The 23002-nt window shown below is 42.0% G+C and overlaps 2 protein-coding genes across 2 annotated transcripts in view; one reads left to right on the top strand and one right to left on the bottom strand.

Moving 5' to 3' along the window:
* Positions 1 to 271: 271 nt before the first annotated feature.
* On the top strand, positions 272 to 6425 carry OPN5 (opsin 5). Its single transcript, XM_009703443.1, is given in 5 exon segments — positions 272 to 344; positions 3532 to 3577; positions 3579 to 3814; positions 4411 to 4742; positions 6070 to 6425. Coding segments are annotated over 5 exon segments (1035 nt in total). The 3' UTR covers positions 6418 to 6425.
* A 5616-nt stretch (positions 6426 to 12041) lies between these two features.
* MUT (methylmalonyl CoA mutase) overlaps positions 12042 to 23002 on the bottom strand; it is a 22980-nt gene continuing 12019 nt past the window's right edge. Inside the window, exons 9-12 of the mRNA XM_009703442.1 lie at positions 16464 to 16595; positions 14054 to 14201; positions 13771 to 13938; positions 12042 to 12468 (exon numbers count right to left, since the gene is read on the bottom strand). Of these exons, the coding sequence (XP_009701744.1) occupies positions 12340 to 12468; positions 13771 to 13938; positions 14054 to 14201; positions 16464 to 16595 (577 nt within the window). The 3' untranslated portion in view covers positions 12042 to 12339. The remainder of the gene's footprint in view (positions 12469 to 13770; positions 13939 to 14053; positions 14202 to 16463; positions 16596 to 23002) is intronic.

Raw genomic sequence — 23002 nt, 5'->3', positions numbered from 1 at the left:
TGCCAGGCAGGCGCGATGGGGATGGCTCTGGCAGTGGCTCTGCCCAGCTTTCACTCTGTCTCCCCAGGGAGGGAGCCTTTCTCTCACTCCAGGCTTCTCCCCTGCTACACAGAGGGAGGGAGAGAGGAGAAAGCAGAAGAGTCCTTTCACACAGACAGCACCCAACTGCCTGGCTCACATCCACAGCAGGCAAACCATGAGGAAGGGTCTCTTTGCCCCTACAGTCACTTTGCGTTTGATTTAAAACTTTCACCCACTTCCACAAGGAACAATGGAGGAGCAATACGTTTCCAAACTCCACCCAGTAGTGGATTATGGAGCTGGGGTCTTTCTTCTGATCATAGGTGAGTTCTGCCTTCACAGCCTGCTTGTTTGCTTCAAGCCTAGGAGCGGACACACCGGGGCTGCCCTGTCTGTGCTATGGTCAGCATCGGCAGCTCCAGAGGAAGCTGGAGGGAAATGACAGAAAATCTGTTTCCACACAGGTTCCTACTTGTTTCCTCTGAGTCGGTTGGATGCCAGATTAATCTCTGCTCTCAGATTTGCAATTCTTTGTTTTGATGCTGAAGACTTGCCAGTATAAGTTTGCCTCTGCGGTGGCACGAGTATTCAAAATAAGTTGTCTACCACTTATCCTGGCACCTCAGCCCTGTGAATTGAGAGATGAAGCAGCCCGTTTCGTGAGACTGATCAGGGGAGAGCAACTTTGGTCCGTCTCTTGCGGGGGGGCAATGTTCATTATTCATGAAGAGCAGCTGTGTCTTGGTAGGATAAACTGGTACAGAATAGCAAAGGGTTTCCAAATAACACTTCTGGTTTTTATAATGGCCAGTTTGCCCTGCTGAAGGCAGATTTACAATGAAATACAAAGGGGGATATGTACCAGTCTGCTCCGGCATGACTTTAGCTAAGCATTTTCTTCCTTGTGTGTTTGTTGCATGTACCCAGATGATTTGTTTAATGTTGATGTAGATTTGGAGAGGAGCTGAATTGGTTTAGGCTTGCAGTTCAACTGAATTTTGCTAAGATGCGAGTACCTTCCTCCCTTCAGCTCATTTGAAAACCCTGCTCAAGATGCATTAAAGAAAGACGAGCATATATTTTTTTATGTGCTTTAACGGTGAGGCTTTGGGCAGCAATGCTGGGCTTTAGCATTTCACATCTCACCCCTGTTCCTGCACACTTTTCCCTGCCCTGCCCTGCCCTGTGCTGTCCCCTCAGCTGTGCTGACAGCAGAGACTACAACTCAGGGTGAGAAAAATCACTCTCTGCAAAACAACGAAGGGTTTTTCTTTTAATGCAAGTCAGGATGCCAGCTGTTTTCTCACACAAAAGTACGTCCACAGATGCAGTTCACAGTCATGCCCCATGCCATCCAGCAGCCTCACAGGCAGTGGGATGGAGGGGAATAGCATCTGTCAAAGTAAGAGAAAGGGTGGGCTTGGATGTCCACCTCTGATGGTAAGACTAAGAGCTGTTTCCTACCTCTTGCATAGCAGTTAGAGCTCTCACAGAAGAAAGTGAACTGGTTTCATTTTCCTCCTGAAGCCTGAGGATGTCCCAACCTGTGGCAGGAGAGTGCTCGTCCCACCAAGCCACAGGTTGCTATCTGTCAGCAGGCGATCCCGTGCCAAGCCACCGTGGGCATGTTTGTGTGTGCAGAGCTCGGGGAACCCTTCAAGCGTATCCAGAAGTGCCAAGTGAATGTGTGTGGTTAGAAAGTGAGGGATGTGGGGTCTCAGATTTGTAACTCTGTTCTGTTTAAGGTTTTGTCTTGGCATCTTTTTTTCAAGGCCAGTTTGGATGAGGCTTTGAGTAACCTGGTCTAGTAGAAGGTGTCCCTGCCCATGGCAGTGGAGCTGGAACTAGATGATCTTTAAGGTTCCTTCCAAGCAAACCATTCTATGATTCTATGGTCTCTGCCCATTCTTGGATTTATGCCAATGTATTTATTCCATTTTGTTGCATGTGCCTTTATTAATTCCTCTGTGGGCACTTTATTATGTGGTACCTGTGAGCACATGCAGCCTTCCTGCATTCACAGTGACAAGGGAACACGACAGAATCTTCTTCTGTTTCCCTATTTCACTTCTGACTTTAGAGGACACCTTCTCAGGAAAACCCTTGATCAAAATGTAGCTCCAGCACAATGTTCACTCGAAAGAAAAGAGAAAATGAGTTGTTTGCTACGTGTACTTTTGACATTGTTGCCACGAACGCTTTGAAGCCCGATGGCATACCTGAATACTGTATGTCAGACAGGCCCTTTTGCAAAGCAATCTCTGGTCTGTTGCATCCTTCTGGCTAAACGACTTCTATGGTCTGTCTCACTACACTCAGAGACCACCAAAATAGTGTGGGTGTCTGAACTGCAGCACATAGTGATCCTCAGCCGCTTGACCAGCGAGGACCCTGAGCTGCCAAGCCCGCAGATGTTGACTGCCGAGGCAGCCCAGAGCCCTGGAGGCTCATGCTGGGGCTCCAGTGGAAGACACATTGCAAAGAGAATGCTTTGCCCAAAGGTTTTGGGAAGTGGAGGGCACCGGGTGAGAGGAGGGGACAAGCAGGAGTTCTTCAGTAGGAAGGAGAAGTAAGTGATGGTATTACCAGGGAAAAATGAAGGACAGGCTCATTTTACTTGATAGTGTGTTGTGCAAGATACCGTAAGGGAGTGGAGCAAATGGGTGGGGGCTATTCATGTGAGATAGGAGCCATAGGAGAATAGGTGGGATATAGTGCATGCAGAGGGGGGTGTGACATGGAAGTGAAAGAAAGGGTCGTTAGGCATTGGAATGGGCTGCCCAGGGAGGTGGTGGAGTCGCCATCCCTGGAGGGGTTTAAGAAAAGACTGGATGTGGCACTTAGTGCCATGGTCTAGTTGACATGGGGGTGTTAGGGCAAAGGTTGGACTCGATGATCCCAGAGGTCTCTTCCAACCAAATCGATTCTGTGATTCTGTGACTAAGAGCTATAGTCTGGTGATACAAAGGGGCAAGATATGGTCTACTGTTTGTATGACAAAATTTCCCCCAGTTGGTAAGGCTGGCCAGCACTGCAGGAGGCTATGAACAGAAATCTGAAGTGCTCTTTGCTCTAGCAGGTCCGTAGTGGAAACACGGGTTAAACTGGGAAATCCCTGTCTAGCAGAGAGGCAGGAATTGAAACCCAGGAGCTAGCTGAAGCAAAACAGTGGATGCTGTGGTGGGGATGCCAAGCTGTGTAGCAGCTCTCAGAAAATGCCATGCAGGTGGCATTTCCTATCTCCTATCTAAGAGAACAGGTTTCCTTGCCATGAGCTAAAGAACAAGGTTTTCTAGCAGGGCATGGCAGGTACGCACCGGCGTGTTTTCAAAGCATCAGCACAATACTGTATTGGCCTGGGAGGTGCTGAATTCTCCCACTCTGTCCTGTCTTCTAGACTTTAGTCCCAGGCTAACGAGAGGCATTTTTCACATCCTTTGTATAATCAATGGATTTCACAGGTGTGTTATCTATGTGGTATTATTGTCTGTGCTGATTCTTCTCTTTCAGCCATCCTGACAATCCTTGGAAATTCAGCCGTCCTTGCTACCGCTTTTTCTCCTGAAGTCACCGGAGCTGCTTACAGTCAACTTGGCAGTAGCAGATATTGGAATGGCAATCAGCATGTACCCGCTGGCCATTGCATCTGCCTGGAACCATGCTTGGCTGGGAGGAGATGCATCCTGTATATATTATGCCTTGATGGGTTTTCTTTTTGGTGTCTGCAGCATGATGACCCTGTGTGCCATGGCTGTGATTCGATTCCTTGTTACGAATTCATCCAAATCTAACAGTAAGTAATTATGTTTCTGGTAACCTTGTAGTGGTACAATTGGGCTATTATGTTCAGAGAGGTACTTTGTGGAATATGGCATGGAGTATCAGTTCAGTAATTGTAGGAATAAGCCCCAACTTTTAGTCCAATGTGAAACCTTAATGTTCCTAGAAGGATCTGTTTAAATTCCTTATTAAACAATTAGGTTTCTGACTTCTCAGTAATGCCAGGTGAAACCACCTGAGAGTGGAGAGCCCAAATATTTTGCTGGACCAGACTGTCTTGTCTTCCTATTTGTGTGCAAGCAGACATACTGGAATTTGAGAGGAAGAAATATTCTCCTGGCATTTACACGGTACATTTGGGGCCAAGTTGATCTTGTAAAGCTTCCTGACTTACTAAACTGTAGATCAGCACTGAGGGCTGCACTCAGGTCTCACCCAGTCCATGGACACTCTCTGTTATGTTTCTCAAGAAGACCAAAGGTTAGGGAACTGCAGCAGCAGCCTAGGCATATTTTGTAGCCACCATCCTTCTGTTTGAGAAGAAGTTATGGCAAACCCCATGTGGCTGAGATGAGATCCATATACGCTTGCTCTTCCTCTTTCTCGCAGGTAACAAAATCACCAAGAAGACTGTTCGCATCTTGATTACTTTCATCTGGCTCTACTCCTTGCTCTGGGCCATTCTGCCCTTGGTAGGCTGGGGCTACTACGGCCCTGAGCCATTTGGCATCTCTTGTACCATAGCCTGGAGCAAGTTCCACAACTCCTCCAATGGCTTTTCGTTCATCCTGAGCATGTTCCTCCTGTGCACAGTCCTGCCTGCACTGACCATCGTTGCCTGCTACTTGGGTATCGCCTGGAAGGTTCATAAAGTGTACCAAGAGATCCAGAATATTGACAGGATCCCTAATGCAGCTAAACTGGAGAAAAAGCTGACCTTGGTGAGTTAACCCAGTGATGAGAAGAGTCTGCAGTAATCAGAAGCTTGCAGAGAACTGGCTCTGCTCATGCATGGCTCATGTTGACCCTTCATGTCGCACCTCGAGTACCGTGTTCAGTTTTGGGCCCCTCACTACAAGAAAGCCCTTGAGGTGCTGGAGTGAGTCCAGAGAAGGGCAACGAAGGTGGTGAAGGGTCTGGAGCACAAGTCTGATGGGGAGCGGCTGAGGGAGCTGGGGGTGTTTGGTCTGGAGAAGAGGAGGCTGAGGGGAGACCTGATCGCTCTCTACAGCTCCCTGAAAGAAGGGTGTAGCCAGGTGGGGGTCAGTCTCTTCTCCCAAGTAACAAGTGATAGGACAAGAGGAAATGGCCTCAAGTTGCACCAGGGGAGGTTTAGATTGGATATTAGAAAGAATTCCTTCACGGAAATGGTTGTCAAGCATTGGAACAGGCTACCCAGGGAAGTGGTTCAGTTACCATCCCTGGAGGGATTTAAGACACCTGTAGATGTGGTGCTTAGGGACAGGGCTTAGTTGTGGTCTTGGTCATGCTAGGTTTGCTGTTGGACTCGGTGATCTTAAAGGTCTTTTCCAACTTAAAAGATTCTATGATTCTATGATTCATTGCTTTTGTCTAGTGTTGACCAAAGATGGAGATGTGGTTCCAGTGTCACCCATACTCTGCACTCTACAGAGGAGCAGGGGGGTACTGAAAACCTTGTCATTTCAGTAGCTTGATCAGGATGACATATATCATAGGTACAATGGAGCTTAATAAATCTTTAGGCAGTTGCATCCAAGATTTTTATGGACATATAAATTTCCAGTCATGCCAGAATAGCTGTTGAATCCTTTTGTATTATAGCTGGGGTGGCGGTCATGTTCTGTCATCCTAGGTATTTTTAATTGACTGAGTGGCTATTCTGAGCAAGAGCTACACAGAAATTCTGCATGGAAACAGGATTTTTTAATATAACATTTTTTCAAATAAGCACTTCAGTTGCTCATTTCTTGTTGAAAAGCAGAATTGACCCAAGCTTTCTAGAGGCCAGTCTACTGATAGGCTATACTGTCTGGTTGGGCTGTGGCTCCCAGGACATATTGCAGCCAGAGTCTGGTAAGGACATGAAAACAACAACTGCCTCATAAAAAACCCCACAGTGTGGATCTGCAAGATGGGGGAAAAAAGCATATATGCACTGTCCAGTGTTACCTGTGCTTGTGTCACAACTTTGAGGTAGTTCAGGTGTGGTTTCATCCACACCCCACATGCGTGGGTATCAGACCCTGTCAGTGCACGCTGAGAACTGAAGCCCTGTTTCCCTTTCAGATGGCTGTGCTCATCTCGGTTGGGTTCCTGAGCTCGTGGACACCGTACGCAGCAGCCAGCTTCTGGTCCATATTTAACTCCAGCGATTCCCTACAGCCCATTGTAACACTGCTGCCCTGTCTGTTTGCCAAATCTTCCACAGCGTATAACCCTTTTATTTACTACATCTTCAGCAAAACTTTCCGTCGTGAAATTAAACAATTGCAGTGTTGCTGTGGCTGGCGAGTTCATTTCTTCAGCACCGACAACTCTGCTGAAAATCCAGTGTCGATGATGTGGAGTGGGAGAGACAACGTACGTCTCTCTTCAGCTGCAAAGGTGGAGAACCAGGGAGCTGCAACTCCCTGAAATGCAGCGGTGGTTTCACAACATAGGTCGAAACTTGGGCTCACTTATGGGTCCAAACGAGTAGGAATGCAGCATGTGGGGTTGTCACTGCATACCTTACTTCAAATACAGAGGTTTAAATATGTAGTTTTAAGCAACTCTAAAATATTGTCTTTAAGCTACACAACAACAAAAAAATGCTATTTTTTTTCAAGAATTTCCACTTTAGAGGAAATAGATAGATTTATGTACTAAACATAAAAACCTGTAAACTAAACTGATTTTCAGGGAAACAGCTATAATTAAAAGAAGATTTATTATTTTGTTTGGTTTTTTCCCTTATACTTTTCACTTTTTAATGCAATCTATCTGCAAACTCTTGGCTCTATCAGTAAAAGTCATTAGAGAAAACTGTAAGTTGAACACAAGGTGTTACCAAATAAATACAGCTGAGAGTGTAGCTTTCCAGCAATACAGACAGAAAAACCATATGGGTGGCAAGAAATATTCACTACCAGGAAAAGATGATAAAGTGGCTCCTATCAAAATGTCTTATAGAGATCTACAGTTCCTTGCTCAGTCAGAGGTATGGTTCCATCTCCTCAAAACACAAGTCTGAAAAGGAGTCGAGCAGCCTTAGTCTGGAGAGGTTAGGTGGGATGTGGCAGACAGCGAAGGATGCCTTCACACGAAGATGCCTATCAGAAATACCACAAAGAGAAGTGGAGGAATCTCTTAGCAAAAGGAACTGTGCACTTACACTGTTGCTTGCTGAGGTGTAACATCTCTCCTGACATGAAAGCTGTTTTCTGCATTCTCTTCACTTCAGTGGGAGCTCCTGAGATACCGAGTTCCCACTGGCTGCGGCACGGACACAATCGCAACTGAGAACGGAGTTTGCTGATTCAGTTTAAAGCATACGTACAACCATAACATCACCCTGCTAGCCAGTTTTCACAAAAGAGATTCTGAGGTAGAAATAATGAGCTTCTACAGTTTAAATCTCTCTCTCTGACTTGTTTGTGATTTTAAAGAATGTAAACAAATATCTTTAGGGTTTGAAATGTTGTACAAAATATGGCTTGATAGCTGCAGCAGTTCTTGCTTCCCCCGCTTGCTCAGGTGACCACATCTATCTTTGCATTAGATTTGGTGAAGACGAGAAGAGTTAAATCACAGGCAGGTTTGGCACAGATTTTAAACAACAATCTAAACCAATAGCGAATGGTCCTTGAGTTCTTGAAAACTTCTACCACACTCAAATCCCAATAATTAGTTTCATTTTATAAACTTAGGCCAAGAACAGGGTTAAAAGATAGGCTTAAGTACTTCTGTGGCTACGAGAATTTCTGTTACTGTGGATCGTGGATTACAAAAGAGCAAAAAAAATGAGACATTGAGCTGTAACATACACTAAGGCACAAATTAATTACTAAGTCGGGGGTTAGGGAACTTTAAGGAGCTTGCCTTCCTCTGAACTCCTGCCACTGACAGTGCCACCAGCTCTCATAAATATTCCACTAGATTAAACTAGGTTTATTTGTAAGAAGCTGCGAAAAAAGTCCTAAATTAAGTTGGCTTCCAGGGTGACATTATCTTGTCCTGGGTTGCCACTCACAGATGCTCGATATGGAATGAGGCTGCGCTCAGTCTTCTCTCCCAAATAAGATGAGGTGAAGCATCATCCTCTGGGAAACCGTCACCTCTAACAGCCCATGGCTCAGGAAAATGGGAGAAGGGGAGAGGAATGTGGGCAGCGGGAGAAAACAGCAGTAATTGAGAGGGGAAGCATGTGAAAGCTGAAGGAAAATCTATGGGGAGGGAGAAAAAGCAGGAGTGCATTAAGTCTGTATGTGGGGAGGGCGAGGAGCTGGCAGAGGGAAATGCAAAAGGGACGACAGTGTAAATCAAAAGAGGGGTCAGAGGAGTGCGTCAGTGGGCAGAGAAAATGTTAACATGCTGGAAAGGGATTTGATACGGTAAATGTCAATTATCAGCATTTTTTCAGCTTAAAAAAAAATAACCTGATTGGAAAATGAAACTATTTTACTAACCACCTCAGAGCTTTTGCTTTCACTTGCTTGATGTTTAAAATAAACAGCAAAATATATTTTCCCACCTGCTAATTGCAGATTTGCAAATGGGACAATGACATGCACGTTACTAACGTCACGTAATGTGAGCTTCCTCCGTGAAGACTTTAGGAGCAGAACAGGTCCTCATCCACTTGTAAATGCTTTCAAAGTGTATGTAATGTGAAAAATATGCCACTCTACAATACAGACAAAATCTCTGTAAAACCAAAAGATTTGTATATTGTTAAAGTATAATGCTTTAATAGTCTGATTTATTACCTGTTTATGTACTTCATTTTTAAAAATCAAAGTCCAGGTGTTTGTGTATCAAATATCGCTCAAATTCCTTTTTCATTTTTAAGATTCAGTAAGAAGCAAATAAAAAATTCCCCAGCTGAGTCTCTGAATTTTAGGTGGTTTTATGTTATATACACAGAAAACTTAAGAAGGAGGGCTGCCCTTGACCAAAGAACTAGGAAAGCAAGTATAGCACTAACATCAGGGGACTAGGTGTTTTTTCTTGTTTCGTGAAGTTAATTTATGGTCAAATTATAACTCTAATTTCATGGTGTTTCCTACCCAGCCCTGGACTGTGTTGTCAACTAAGTTATCTTCTAAGACACTGAAGCAGAATGCAAGCACTTACCTCAGGAGTGAATCTGGGCATCTTACATTTGCAATCACCAGCGCAGTCATCCCAGTACAAACAAATATTTAAGGTAAAAACTCCAACGGCATCTAACCTGCTTGCACACTAGGAGTTACCTCACCACACTGTGGAAGTTTACAATGCAGACATCCACATCTCAGCGAGCCACCTTTGGCTCCTTTCTTTCCATCAAGGATAAATGGAGGTCCCTACTCAGATGATGACATACAAAGTTAAATAACACAATTAGTACTCTGATTTGCATTACAATAAATTGGAATTCAATGCCTTTGAAAAATCACCTAGGCAGTCTCTGTCTAGGTATAGGAATAACTTACAGAACTAGATCACTTCTGTTAAGGGTCAGTTTTCCCATCTGTAAAATTAAATGTGACTCACTTCAGAACAAAGATCAATTACGTGAGGGAGGTCATTCTTCTAGTGGTTAGAGCATGAGGCGGAGACTTGGATTCCACTCCATTCCTTTGCCAGTAATACTGTGCGACTCTGGGGAAATCACCTAGACTTTGTCTTGAGTTCTTCTCTTACCCACACAATACAGTCTTGCTGTTCATCATTGTAAAGCAGCAGTTGTTTGATGAACAGCTTAATACAAGTGCAAAATCACCCATCCTGAAGGCTGTGAAACACTTAAGAATGAAAAACGGTTTCCCATTCCCTTACAGAAATTTGACCTCTGTAGGATCCATCTACCATGCTCGGGTGGTTACTTTACAATTGAAAATCAATTTGTTTCGCAGTTAGGGCAGTGGCCTGGGACTTGGTGCTATGCTCAAGTTCTTGCTTTATCAAAGCTTCTCTCATGAAAGACAGTGCATTGCACTAAGTCAATTCCGACGTGTAAATTCAGATCTCCACATCTCCAGCCCTTTGTCCTATCTGTATTCCTTGCATCTTTGTAAAACAGCAACTGCCTTACAGATAAAAAAAATATTGGCTATTTTGGAACTTAAGGGAAATTAGTCATGCAGTAGCCTGCTGCTACCTTACTCATTCCTACTGGAAAGATCTGAGTGCCTAGTCCCACCGTTTATAGTTATCACTTTGTCCTGGAATATGCCAAAAATACTCATATTGAAACAAAACATTTCCGTGTATTTGCAGAGTATCTACTTGATTTTGCACTAACCCAAATTCTCACTAGCCCGAACATCAGTGCAGTTTTAAAGCAGCCAGGTTGATGAGGAGTGTGTGCAGCATCGGAGATTTTAGTCGGTAACCATTCACCGTTACCAACGCGGGCTGACAGCCCGACATCAACTCGTTGGTAAGCACTACGTTCACTGCTATGCTGCCCCAACAGCAGAGAACGTATGGGAAAAGCATGTTCCATCTTAGCTCATCATCCCATAAAGAATCTCTACCTAGGCAGTGAACCAACGACTCACTTGAAGGAAAGTCTGTTCTCTTGAATATTTTCTTTCCTTAAAGGGCTTAATACAAACACTGTGTGCTGGGTGGGAAAACCATTCTTTCCCTAGGCTGACTTTTGATTTCCAACCTTGGTATGACAAGAGAGGATCAATCTATGTCAGTCAGTCTTAGTCTAGAGCTTTAAAAGGCCCTCCTCCAGGCATTAAAGGTCTGGAGAGATTCCAATTGAAGTTGATGGGATTTTTTTATTGAATTCAAAGGGACCAAGATGCAGATTTTAAAGATCATGAGAGTTAAAAAAAAAAAAAAGGGACTCTATAAAGCAAACATAGATGACATACATTATCAAAGAGCAGAGAAACCATAGACAGAAAGAAATTAATGAGATGATTTTCATTACAAAGTTTAGAGGCACTGACACTTTGACGATGTATTTTTCCAGTTTGCAAGCAAGAAGGCTTGTGAAAAAACATAAAGGAGTATTTTAACTGTTGTCACTTTCTGTATATCCTGGTTTGAACCATACCAATCTTTCTTGAAGGGAATCAGATACTTATAAATAGTTGAGGATAAACCCCCAAAGAGTTTTCAAGGCAAAGGTTTGGTTTGGGATCAATACTGTAAACCTTAATTAGAAGGACAGAGAGAAGAAAACAGCAAATCACTTAACCTCCTTGTTTCTGAGCAGTGTGAGACTATGGGCATGTGCCCCACTAAACAAGCTTCATTTAAGTAAAGATCTCATCAATTGCAATCTCTGAAGTAAGAATACAGTGCTATTAATTGGACCTGCAATTTCCAGCCAACTGCAGAAAATCTCATTTTGAATAAAGTATGATGGGGCTGAACATCCTACAAGTGTGCCAGAGCCTCTTCCACCACAAGGCAGATACAAGCGTTACCCCAGGGAGGCTGTAGTTTCATTTTATGATGGGATTAAATGAGCAACAAGGCAAAATGAAGTGAAGTGGGACAGGGCCATAATGCCAGAGACTGTCCCTCAAAAGACCCTAACACCCCATTTGCCTTGTATGGATTCCACAAAGGATTTTCACATGTATAAATCAAATTCCTTCTGGAGGGAAGACAAAAATGGTGACAATTTAGGATCAATTTACCTGAAGAAAGTCCAATTGCTAAATAGACAAGCATAGCAAGAACAATACTGGACAAAAATACAGAACTAAGTAAGGGAGAATGAGCACTGAAAGGAACTTCATTTGAGAAATAGTGAAGTACTGGGGAAGGGCAGTGATGTAAACAGATCAGAGGTGCACAGCTGCTCCTAAATGGGTTGCTGCCAGATATAGGATTTGTATCTTATTAAACAAACCAGGAACTTTGAAAAATTATGGTTTATCTACTTACACGTTTCTAAAGAGAGTTAAGTCAGATTAATGTTAACATCAAAGAGCTGCTGGATTCAATTGCATCTCTGCTGAACTTTAGTGATTTTGCCTGAAGACTTCTAGGTCTACAATGCCTGCCAAAAACTTCAGAAGTTGTTCTCTGCATACAAAAGAGATCAACCAAAGAGCTGGAACAGATATTTTATTTATCAGTATATCTGGGAAAAAAAACCCAAACCCACTTACTGAATTCTCTTCATTCCCTGAAGTCAGAGTTCTAGAGATAAAATTTTCTGGCGGATACATATATAATCCTCAAATAGAACAAGCAGAGAATTTACAACTTTCTTAGAAAGCACAAAACACCAGGCCACAGGGCAGTGGAACCAAAGGTATGTGGCTGGTCATCCCTTGCTGATGATTACATTCTGTAAGCAATTAGTATAAGGCTGGTTGCGTTGTTGATATTTCAGCGTTACATCGATTGCTGCCTCTTCTCCAGGCACTTCTCAATATCATCCAACACCTGGACAGCTGCTTTTGGAATACGTGTCCCTGGACCAAACACATTGGTAACGCCGGCTTCGTACAGAAAGTCATAATCCTGTTCAGGAAGAAATTTAAGATCTACAATTAATAGTGCAACAGAAAATTGATAATTGATTTATAATTGGTGTATGCTCTATCCTATATGCTGGGCCGGAGAAAGTATATGCAACAAGTCCCAGAGAGAGGCAGCACAGCATCAAGGGAAATGGGAAAAATACTGTAGTTAGGAGGCAAAAAAAAAATCCACAGGAAAGATGTTATTTGTTTAGAATCACACTAATATCACATCCTTGGAAAATATTCAAAAGTCAACTGGATGTGACCCTGAATAACCTAATCTAAATTTGATCTAACTTCTAATTTTGAAAATACTGCTTTAAACATGGGCTTGGACCAGATGACTGCCAGTGGTCTCTTGCAATCTAAGTTACTCTATTATTGTCCGGAAATTTCAAAAAGATCTCGGAAGCAGTTATGTATTCTCTCTTACTTCTATATAGGATATATTATACCTTTTTCAACAACAGGTTAGTAGCATCCCATTGAGAGATACTGGACAGAACACGATTTTTCTCCTAGCAAAATACTACAAGTTTTGTTTGTTCAATTTAAAAGTCTGTCATTCCTGAACACTTACCTTATTGGCTAGAAAAGGAAGAAGTCCGGAAAAAAAAGGAGTAACAGGAGATCTATACGCAAAATCAGTTTGAATCTCTCTAGACAGAAGATGACCCTAAAGGTGATACAGTCAGGCAAATTGTGGATAAGCTAACGAAAATTTTAAGACAAAAGCACAAATCTGACTGCAAGGGAATTCAACAAACTGTTCAACAGTTTAGGAGAAAGCAGAGGGAATGAGAGGCAACACTGAGGCCTGATGATGGGCAACATGAGGAGAGGCTAAACAGTGAATGAAATGTGTAGCCTATAGGTGATGGGACCCGCCAGGTGCCTTAGTCACTAGCTGTGGCTGTTCCAAACTACTACTGGGAGTCATAAAGTCTTTTAAGACAGGAGCTAGCCTTTATCAGTAATATGCAAGGTACTGGTAATCAGAAACAACAGAGCATAAAGAACATCTCCCTAAGGCTAATCTGTTCACAAAACAACTTAATATTCCATCCAACAAACACCATAAGTTAAACCAGGACATGGTGTACAGAAAACCAGATCAATGAGACCTGACAGCACTCTGTGACCATCTTGCAGATCTGTGCTGACCCTGGTGATCTTACACAGTAGCCTTCAGCACTGTAAATCCCCTCTGACATTAAAAGAATATAGGAAATAGCTAAAAACAGCACAGACAGAAATAAAGCAGTCTCTTAGTCTTGATGGGAATGATGTTGACCCGTACCTGAGGTGGGATGACACCTCCACATATGACAAGAATGTCTGGCCGGCCAAGGGCGTTGAGTTCTTTGATGAGTTCAGGCACAAGAGTTTTATGACCTGCTGCAAGTGTGCTCACACCAACACAGTGCACATCTGCATCAACCGCCTGCTGGGCCACTTCTCGAGGTGTCTGTACAGAAAGAGGATTATATGATAAGTCACAGCCCCAGCCTGGCTGCTGAACAAACATTAGAGGGAAAATCGCTGCATTTGAAATACACTGGACACTGCTCAAGCAGTCATACCTGGAAGAGGGGACCTATGTCCACATCAAAGCCAATGTCTGCAAATCCTGTAGCAATAACCTTAGCTCCTCTGTCATGGCCATCTTGACCCATCTTTGCAACAAGAATACGAGGCCTGCGCCCCTCACGATCCATGAACTTGTTGACTCTGATGGAAAACACATAGCATATCATTGTAAGTCACTGAGAATCATTAGAAGTATTTCCACAAATAAAAAAAGCACTGGCTGCAACTATAGCATAATTTCTGTACATCAAATAAAAACATCTTCTAAGTCATGGTTTGTCCATGTAGTCTGCATATTATGTTAATATTCATGTTATATGATTACTAACTGATTAGTTGTATTTACTAGCCTCAACAATAAAATGCTCTTTTTTAAAGAAAACCACTCCACTACTTTTCTGCTTTCTAACAGACAAAATACTGAATTCTCTGAGGGTTTAAGAAGCTGAATTACAACTAACTAAAACACAATTTTTAGATTTTAAGAATAATTATGACCAATTATTTCAAAAGTATTTGCACGGCACACAGGCTATAGAGATGGGTCCGAGACATCATACTGTGCATCATCATTCAACTGGGCACAACTCTGTCCAGAAAAGGATTACCGTACCCCGATTCTATGCATTCATTTCAGTGCCTCCCTTTTTCTGGTTAGTGGCAGTTCATATTTCTGTGTATTAAAGTGATGGTGTAACCACATCCTCAGGTATTAGCCTTTCATCTTACTGCTCATTATCCATGTACTGCCAGTATCTGTCTTTGGGTGGGACACTAAGACTACCACTTCTCAGATATAAAAGTTTAGTTTTGTTTTGGGTTTTTTTTTTTAAATATTGTACTGTTCTGAGCATTCTGTTCATGATGGAGTTGTATGGATTTGGTGCACCTTGAAAACATATGCCAACATGGCTGGGATGATCACTGTATGAATCCCGTGGCTTAGTTCAGGGAGAAGAATGACTCTAGATAAAGCATTTATCAGCACAGATTTGAACAGCCTCAGGAGATGATTCCAGGACAGGAATATGCATCATGTAAGAGGGATAAAATAAGAACTCAGACAGCTTAAAAAGGAATTATGTCAAGACAGCCTGAAGAAGCAGACTGACAAAGCTTCTGCTTGAGAATGTACAGGAGTTGGGCCTGTCTTCTCTGTTGCTAAGCACTGCTGAGAATAGCAATGAAGTAGGTATCTGAATTGATTTGTGGTATCTTTAAATAATTTTCTCTGTATTGTTTTCTGTTTCCATATTCTTGTTTTCTTAGCTCCCCCCGCCCTGGCTTGCTCCCAAAAAGAACAGCTCTAGGTGCTCCAAGCCCGCCAAGGTAAGACCACCTGAGTCACTGCAACTCAGGCTTGGTTTAAATGAGGCAAGTGTGAAATCACACTTTTCAAGGCCTGTGCAAAGGTGACACATAGTAGATCCAGTTTCGTTACCATGTTTACTATCTGGTACATATGACCTTGGACATAAAGGCAGGTATGTAAAAAAAGGAGCTACATCTTGATTCTCAATGAATCAGTTCAGTTCAGTTTCATGTAAATGCATAATTACAAATACTGAAGTTTTTAAATAAATATTTAAAATAAAAAACCATGGTGACATCCCTCAGTGCAACTACTTTCAAGTCAGGCTAAACATCACCATTGTGAAGCCATTAAGTAATTCCCTTTCAAGAGAGCCTGTAACTCTTTAATGTGTAAGCCCCAACACAGCAGGGACTTACGAGCATCAATTCATATTACATCACCACCCTCTACAGCAATTCAGTCTCTTTACCCAAGAGGACAGCAGCAAAGGCAGAAGCTGACAAAAGGCACAAATAGGCAACTGTTTTCTCACATACTATCATCTTCCGCTGTTTTCTCCCTCGTCTTATGAGTAAGTAACACCCACAGACTGGAAGATGTACATGGATATCCAGACATATATTTTAGCCTTACAGTTTTAGGAACAGTAAGAGTGAAGTTGCAGGGACAACTTATGGATAGATCAAACACAGGTTTTGTAAATATGAATTGCTGGAAATATTTCAGATATTACTATTACACAGTTTTCTAAAGAAGCAACCCAATGTATGGGGATTCCAGGCAATGTTTCTCAGCTTCTTAATCCTACAGTTGCATAACCTATTTGAACAAAATCCTCAAATCGTAACATCACCTCAGTGGATTTTGTTTGCAAGCAAATACTAGTTCAATTAAGTTTTGACTACTGTCTTATTGTACTTATTCTCATTCTGCTTACTTGCTTACAGGCATGAGAGAGCCTATGCAGGTGATTTTCTTGTTCTGGGGATGTCATTTGGGAAATGCTTTTTTACGGCACAGTGAGTAGCACATGTATCTCATGGATTAAATGTGAGGCTGTGTTTGGCTTCCTGGGAAGCTATTCTCACCTATTGATGGCATGAAGAATTTCATCACTCTCCCCAAACTCCTGGCGATAAGCTCCGCTCACCATTCGGTCACTGGCTTTATGCTCCCCAAACACCTTCTTCATTGCATCTGTTATTTCTCCAACGGTGCACCTAAGATACAGAAACAAAGTATTAATGCTATCAGAAGGCTTATATAAAAACAGAATACAGAAATCACTGGCAGTGGTCCAACTATTTGCCTTGCTGCAGGACGGGTTCATTTACACTTATTTCCCCTTTGGTGCTACAACTCTGAACATCTGACTCACCACACTGTCATCCACTAACAGAACATGCAAGAGTATTTTTAAGAAAATGCTGTTTTGCTGATGTGAGAAGTGATTTTACAAGTGACAAGGCACTGGAGACACTGCATGGCAAAATATTTCAGGAAATTAAATCCGATTTTCTCAACTGGGAATTTTTTTGGGCTCAGACTGCAAGATGTTGCGTTTGGACTCCACTAAAATTCAAAATACAAATCAAGAGGGAAAAAAAAAAAGGAAGAACACACAGAAAAGACTGAAGCCTAACTTTTTAGCTGGAATTTGTTTGCTTTTCCCTTGATGTTTATATTTTAGTATTTATTCTTCTTCTCCTCTACTCCTGACACAGCTCCTTTATCCACTGAGATGCAGAAGAATCTGCGAAATCCATTTACGTGCAAGTTACAAGCTTTGTTTGCTACTGGAGACACTGTGCATGTTTGAAATAATACACATATTATTCCTGCAGCACAAGTGCTAGAAACAAACTAGGCTGTGCTATCTTCTTGTACAAACATCAGAAATAATAGCCTCTGTCCTGAAGCATTTAAAAACCTCATGCTTAATGGATTCCACCTTTCTGCATAAAATCTATAATGTAGACTGTACCAAAAAACCGATGCTGTGCTCTAATTACAGTTGAGCCCACAACCAAATACTTGACGAAAGGAACCTACTTAGAAGGGAAAAAGAACTTATCTGCAGAGAAAGAGCAGTTGAGCTAGGAGCTCCATCACAGCAAGCTTCTTGCTTCTGGTATGAAATTAACTGAGATTCGGTACTGTGTAATGATTTTGCTGAAATCTTTCATCACAAATATTTTGATGAAAATATTTTAGTTTACACTTGAATTGGAAAAGACTAAAGAATTTGTGTATATTAAGAAATGAATACAACTTGCTGCAAACTTTGTCAAAGGAAAGAAAGAAAAATACTACTCTCACAAAATGCTTTAAGAGTATGCTTACAGATACAGAGACCAAACCCCATCCATTCAGCTACTGCTAAGCACATTTCAAACTCCTGGAATTCTCTCCTGTCATATTGCATTTAACTATAAGCTACTCTGAGGCAAAATTAGGTTAAGTATCCTCTAAAGCTTTTATACAAAATGCTCAAAGAACGTTTGGACAAGATGCAACTTCTTGTCCACATACTTTTAGAAGGGGGTTGCCAAATGAATTGTACTCAGTTTTCCTTCTGCTGTTGGCAGTTTCAGTAGCTATTATCTGATTCCTACCTTATGCCATCTGCCACGCATCCAGTGTAACAGAAGACGGACTTCTGCTGTATTAACCGAATCCTTCAGTAAATTTCAGAGAGATATTTTACTTCCTGTGACCTCCTTGCTAATTTGCTTTTTTTTTTAGCTTATGTTTTTTTATACTCACCAAACTCCACCATAGTTACAAACTCTAACTATGCTAATGTAAAATGGCAGAAATCCTATCTTGAGCATATAGGCAAAATCTGTGTAATGCATATGCCTGAGGCTGGCCTCTTAGCTCTCGGTATTACTCTTCACAGTTGGCCTGCTTAGTCTAGAAGACAGTATCATCCTGGAACACACATTTTTTAACTTATGTTATTAACACAGTCTTGGCCACTTTTTGTCATCTCCCCTCCCCTAGCTGTCTGGAATTATATTTTTAAAAGTTCTCTGCTTTTATCCATTTTCTTCCTCAGTGCACGAAGCAGTTCACATCTGGATTTATGAGGATTACGGTATAGAAAAGCAGCTAATGCAAAGTAATACCAAATTTATAGTATCTGTATGGCTATGTGTGAATGTGACTTAGTCTGATACTCTGAATTTATTTATTAACAATGATTTAAAAAGCATTAGTTATAAAGCAACCTGTCCACGATTGCATCAGAACCCACTGACATCGCTATGCAATATGCTTCATTTTTACAGCATCTGTAGGATCTCAGAAAGCTCAGCAAGCACTACCCAAGTTACAATAGTTCTCGGGCCTTACTCACTGATATCATCAGTTTTTGTTTTTCAGGACATCTAATAATCTTATTAATATTACTGCTTTCTGATATTACTAACAAAAAATTGAAAAGTAAACTGCGTAAGTGCTAGATTAAGTGACTTCCCCAAGGTTAAAAAGCAAGTTTGCAGCAGACTTAAAATTGTATCTATAAATACTGACTCCCTCTCAGAGTGCTAGACGTCACAGATTGCAGCCTGATATAGATACATCCCATGCGTAAACACTGACGACTTACCCCTGTGTAAACACTGGCAATTTGGTAAAGGCGCACAGTGGCATAACATGCATCTTTTCTTCTAGAGAAAACTGTAAGCTAGATAAATCTTTCTCCTCTTTTGCAGAAGCAGCATCTGAGTATAACTTCAGTATATGAAGTGCAGCACGTGCAGATGTAGTTGTGGTGTGCTTTTCTTGTTTGTTACAGAATAAGTGTAATCAACCTAACTTTTTAATTATTCTCTATTCTTTTAAATGTATTCTTTTGTCTGAATAACTTCACTTAGCATTAGTTAGCAGGAGAAGGAATTCCAGGTCACATATCATAAACTCATCCCGACTTGCTTGCTTGGCTACAGGGGGGGTCTGGAAGAAGATAAGGAGGAAACTTTGTCAGCAGAAGCAGCAAACCATTGAGATAAGGACAACAAATGGCCTGTCAGGAGTGCAGAGGCAGAGAACCAAAGAGAAACAGCTGAGCCCTAAAGACCACGAATTACCACTGGACCAAGAGGCATGTGGATAGCGCATGAAGAGATGGAGCATTGGACTGAAAGGTGCATGAAGGGTGCATGGAGGGGGGGTGCATAGATTGTAAGGGTTTAAAAACCCAGGCCTTGTTTTGGGGACCCTCTCCAGAAGCACCCAGCTCGAGCTGTCATTCTGCTGTACCATCCAAATAAATTAATTATTTTTCTAAGATCGGACATCTGAGACTTTGCTGCAGGAAACCTAGGGCAAAGAGATTTCTTTAACACTGTTCTTACTACGTAAAAGCGTGAATGAAAGTTTCATGTAACAAGTGAAAAATAAATGGTTTGGACTATCGATTTTATTGAAGTATAATCTGGTGGCTGGGATGAAGATTTCTTTGTGTAATAAACAAAAAATGAAATACATTTCTTTCCTCTGTAAATATTGCTTCTGAAATCCCTGTGGAATATTTTGAAAATCCTGCCCCAAGTCTCTGCAACCCTTTAAATCTAAAGTTCCTAAATAATAATAGCAGTTTTGCTTTTAAACTACTCATGAATGCTTTCGTACTATTTACCAATATTTTTTAAAAAATCTCTGCCATATATGCATCCACAGTGAAATAGCTCTGTCTGAAGCCAGGAATACAGCCTCTTTTCTTAACAGGAGAGGAAAAGCATACTTTTAGTGACAATTACACTTTTCTTTTATCAGCTAGCCATAACATTGGACAAGTTCTTTATAATCTGGATGTATAAAACCCCTTCCATTCCTGTTTATATTTACAGCAAAATTTTGTTCTGGAGACAACCATTTTCATCTCACTATTATGAAACTTAAGTAGCATAAGCAACATTTTTTATTATTCATTTACAGTTTTTTCAATGCCTGCTGATAAAAACCTACTAGACAATTATGCAAAATTGACAGAAGTCACTTTGCCTTTATTGTATAAATTTGTGTTTACTTCATATGACTGTCATGCACATTTGCCTTGTGCAGAACTGCATGTTTTTAGAATAGAATAGAATAGAATAGAATATTTTCAGTTGAAGGGACCATCTAGTCCAACTGCCTGACGAATTCAGGGCTGACCAGAAGTTAAAGCATGTTGTTAAGGGCATTGTCCAAATGCCTTTTAAACATTGACAGGTTTGGGGCATTGACCACCTCTCTAGGGAGCCTGTTCCAGTGTTTGACCACTCTCTCAGTAAAGAAACATTTCCTAATGTTCAGTCTAAACCTCCCCTGGTGCAGCTTTGAACCATTCCCATGTGTCCTATCACTGGATACCAGGGAGAAGAGTTCAGGACCTCCCTCTCCACTTCCCCTCCTCAGGAAGCTGTAGAGAACAACGAGGTTGCCCCTCAGCCTCCTTTCCTCCAAACTAGACAAATCCAAAGCCCTTAGCCGCTCCTCACAGGACATGCCTTCCAGCCCTGTCACCAGCTTTGTTGCCCTCCTCTGGATGCATTCAAGGACCTTTAAATCCTTCTTAAACTGTGGGGCCCAGAACTGCACACAGTACTCAAGGTGAGGCAGCACCAACGCTAAATACAGTGGGATAATCACCTCTTCTGATGGGCTGGCTGGTGATGCTCGGTTTGATGCACTCCAGGATGGGGTGTGTCCTCTGGGCTGCCAGGGCTCACTGCTGGCTCCTATTGAGTCTGCTGTCGGCCAGTAGCCCCAGATCCCTTTCTGCAGGGCTGCTTTCCAGCTATGTTTTCATAGCACCTTTTGTTTACCTGTTAATAGGTAATTTACAGCCTAATCTCTGGTTTTAAGTAAACTTCAAAATTTTAAGTGGAGACCAAAAGATAGGTATATTCTCTGTTTTATGTTTTATCAATCTATAGCCCTTACAAAATGTCTGGTGGTAAAGGCAGTATGTTTGTGTGTAATCTGTAGTCTGCATCTTATGAACTTCTGCACTGCTCAGAATTACTGCTGACCACCTGTGCTATATCAGAGCCCTTAACTGCTCAGAGATTCCCTCTGAGGAATCCTCAAAAGTAGGTGACTTCCAAACAAGATGAGCTTGGCTCTTGGCTAAGCTTTTGGGCAATTCAACAAGGTCAATGGGATGAAAGACAAACACAACTGTGACGGCCAGAGAAGATACTGTTCAATTCAGTGTGTCCTACCAGGCACAGGATTTATCTGCTTTAGCAATTTGGGCTGTGACTATCTCCCAGTGGTTCACAATCAGCTGTAGAGCCTATGCTGCACGAATACGAATTTGAAGAGAGAAAGTCAATGACCATAACATGCCTGTTAGGACTGTTACCTTCTGTCTGTTCAGTCTCACTCTACTGCTAATGCCTCTCTGCATTGCACCAGTAATGAGAGGTAGCAGTGTGTAATCAGGTGACAAAGCACCATGAGGACACAGACCGGGCAGACAAAGAAGCAGCACTACATGCTACATTGCATTTCTGCCTGCCTTTTCCATCACTGATAGCTGGCACAGCAGGAACTGCAAGTCTGGAGGGGGACAGAAAAACAGCACCGCAGATGAGGGAGATTAGAAAGAACTTGGCATAACCTGTCTCATAGCCCTACCTAACTAGACCCATTTTCTTGTAACATGGCTTCTCATGAGAAATAAGGCACAGAAGGGAGGCAGTGCTGCTCCCATTCCCTATCACCTTTGGCCTGCCTTATTACTTTGGTTACAATAATAAAATTACTTTTCTACTTGCGTTTGTCTGCACTGAAATCTCCGTATTAGTCCATGGAGTCTTTTCCATAGTTCAACGCTGAAAATTCTGTGCTACACCTTTTATTTCAGTTGAACTACATTACCTCTTCATGATCAAAATCCACAATTTTCCATTCAGTAGGAGAAGGCATCTGTCACTAACATGCTGGTGGTACTGGCCTACTTGTCTACTACTTGTGAAGGATGAACACGATTACTTAAAAATCTTTTCCAGTGTTGACCCTAACAGAAGGTCTCCCCATAAATGTTCAGAGAGTTCACAATCTTCCTTCAAACATTTTATCAGATGCCATGACAACTTCTTCCTGTGGTCACGTCCCATATATAGCTTTGGGGCAGAGGTAGGTTTTGTGTTTGCAACTTACAAAGTAGACCTGCAGTCACAGAATCACAGAATGGTTGGGGTTGGAAGGGACCTCTGGAGATCATCCAGTCCAACTCCCCTGCCAAAGCAGGGTCACCTACAGCAAGTTGCACAGGATCACATCCAGGCGGGTTTTGAGTATCTCCAGAGAGAAACCAGAAGTTAACTGGTCAATTTTGGTACAGAAGATATGAATCCCTGGTAAATCCAACACTACCCCTCTGTGACCTTTACAGTTCAAAGACAGGTGTAGACATGCTGCTGGAGAATCATGACAAGCTCTCTGTGGGAGAAACTGTATTCAAAATACGGCTATTAAGTGTTCAAGGAAAGGGAATGAAGGAATTTGAGACATCATAGTAAAAATAGGGCAGCAACCCAATAAGGAGTGAATTTGGCTTGCTCATTTTTGGGGCATTTAGTTAATTAAGGAACAGACAGATAGGATCTATTCTAGAGACTGAAGCTTA

The sequence above is a fragment of the Cariama cristata genome, unplaced genomic scaffold (genome assembly GCF_000690535.1).
Source record: "Cariama cristata isolate BGI_N322 unplaced genomic scaffold, ASM69053v1 scaffold12027, whole genome shotgun sequence".
NCBI classification, from domain to species: domain Eukaryota; kingdom Metazoa; phylum Chordata; class Aves; order Cariamiformes; family Cariamidae; genus Cariama; species Cariama cristata.
Note: the sequence above shows the minus strand (reverse complement) of the source record. Positions and strands in the feature narration are given on the sequence as shown.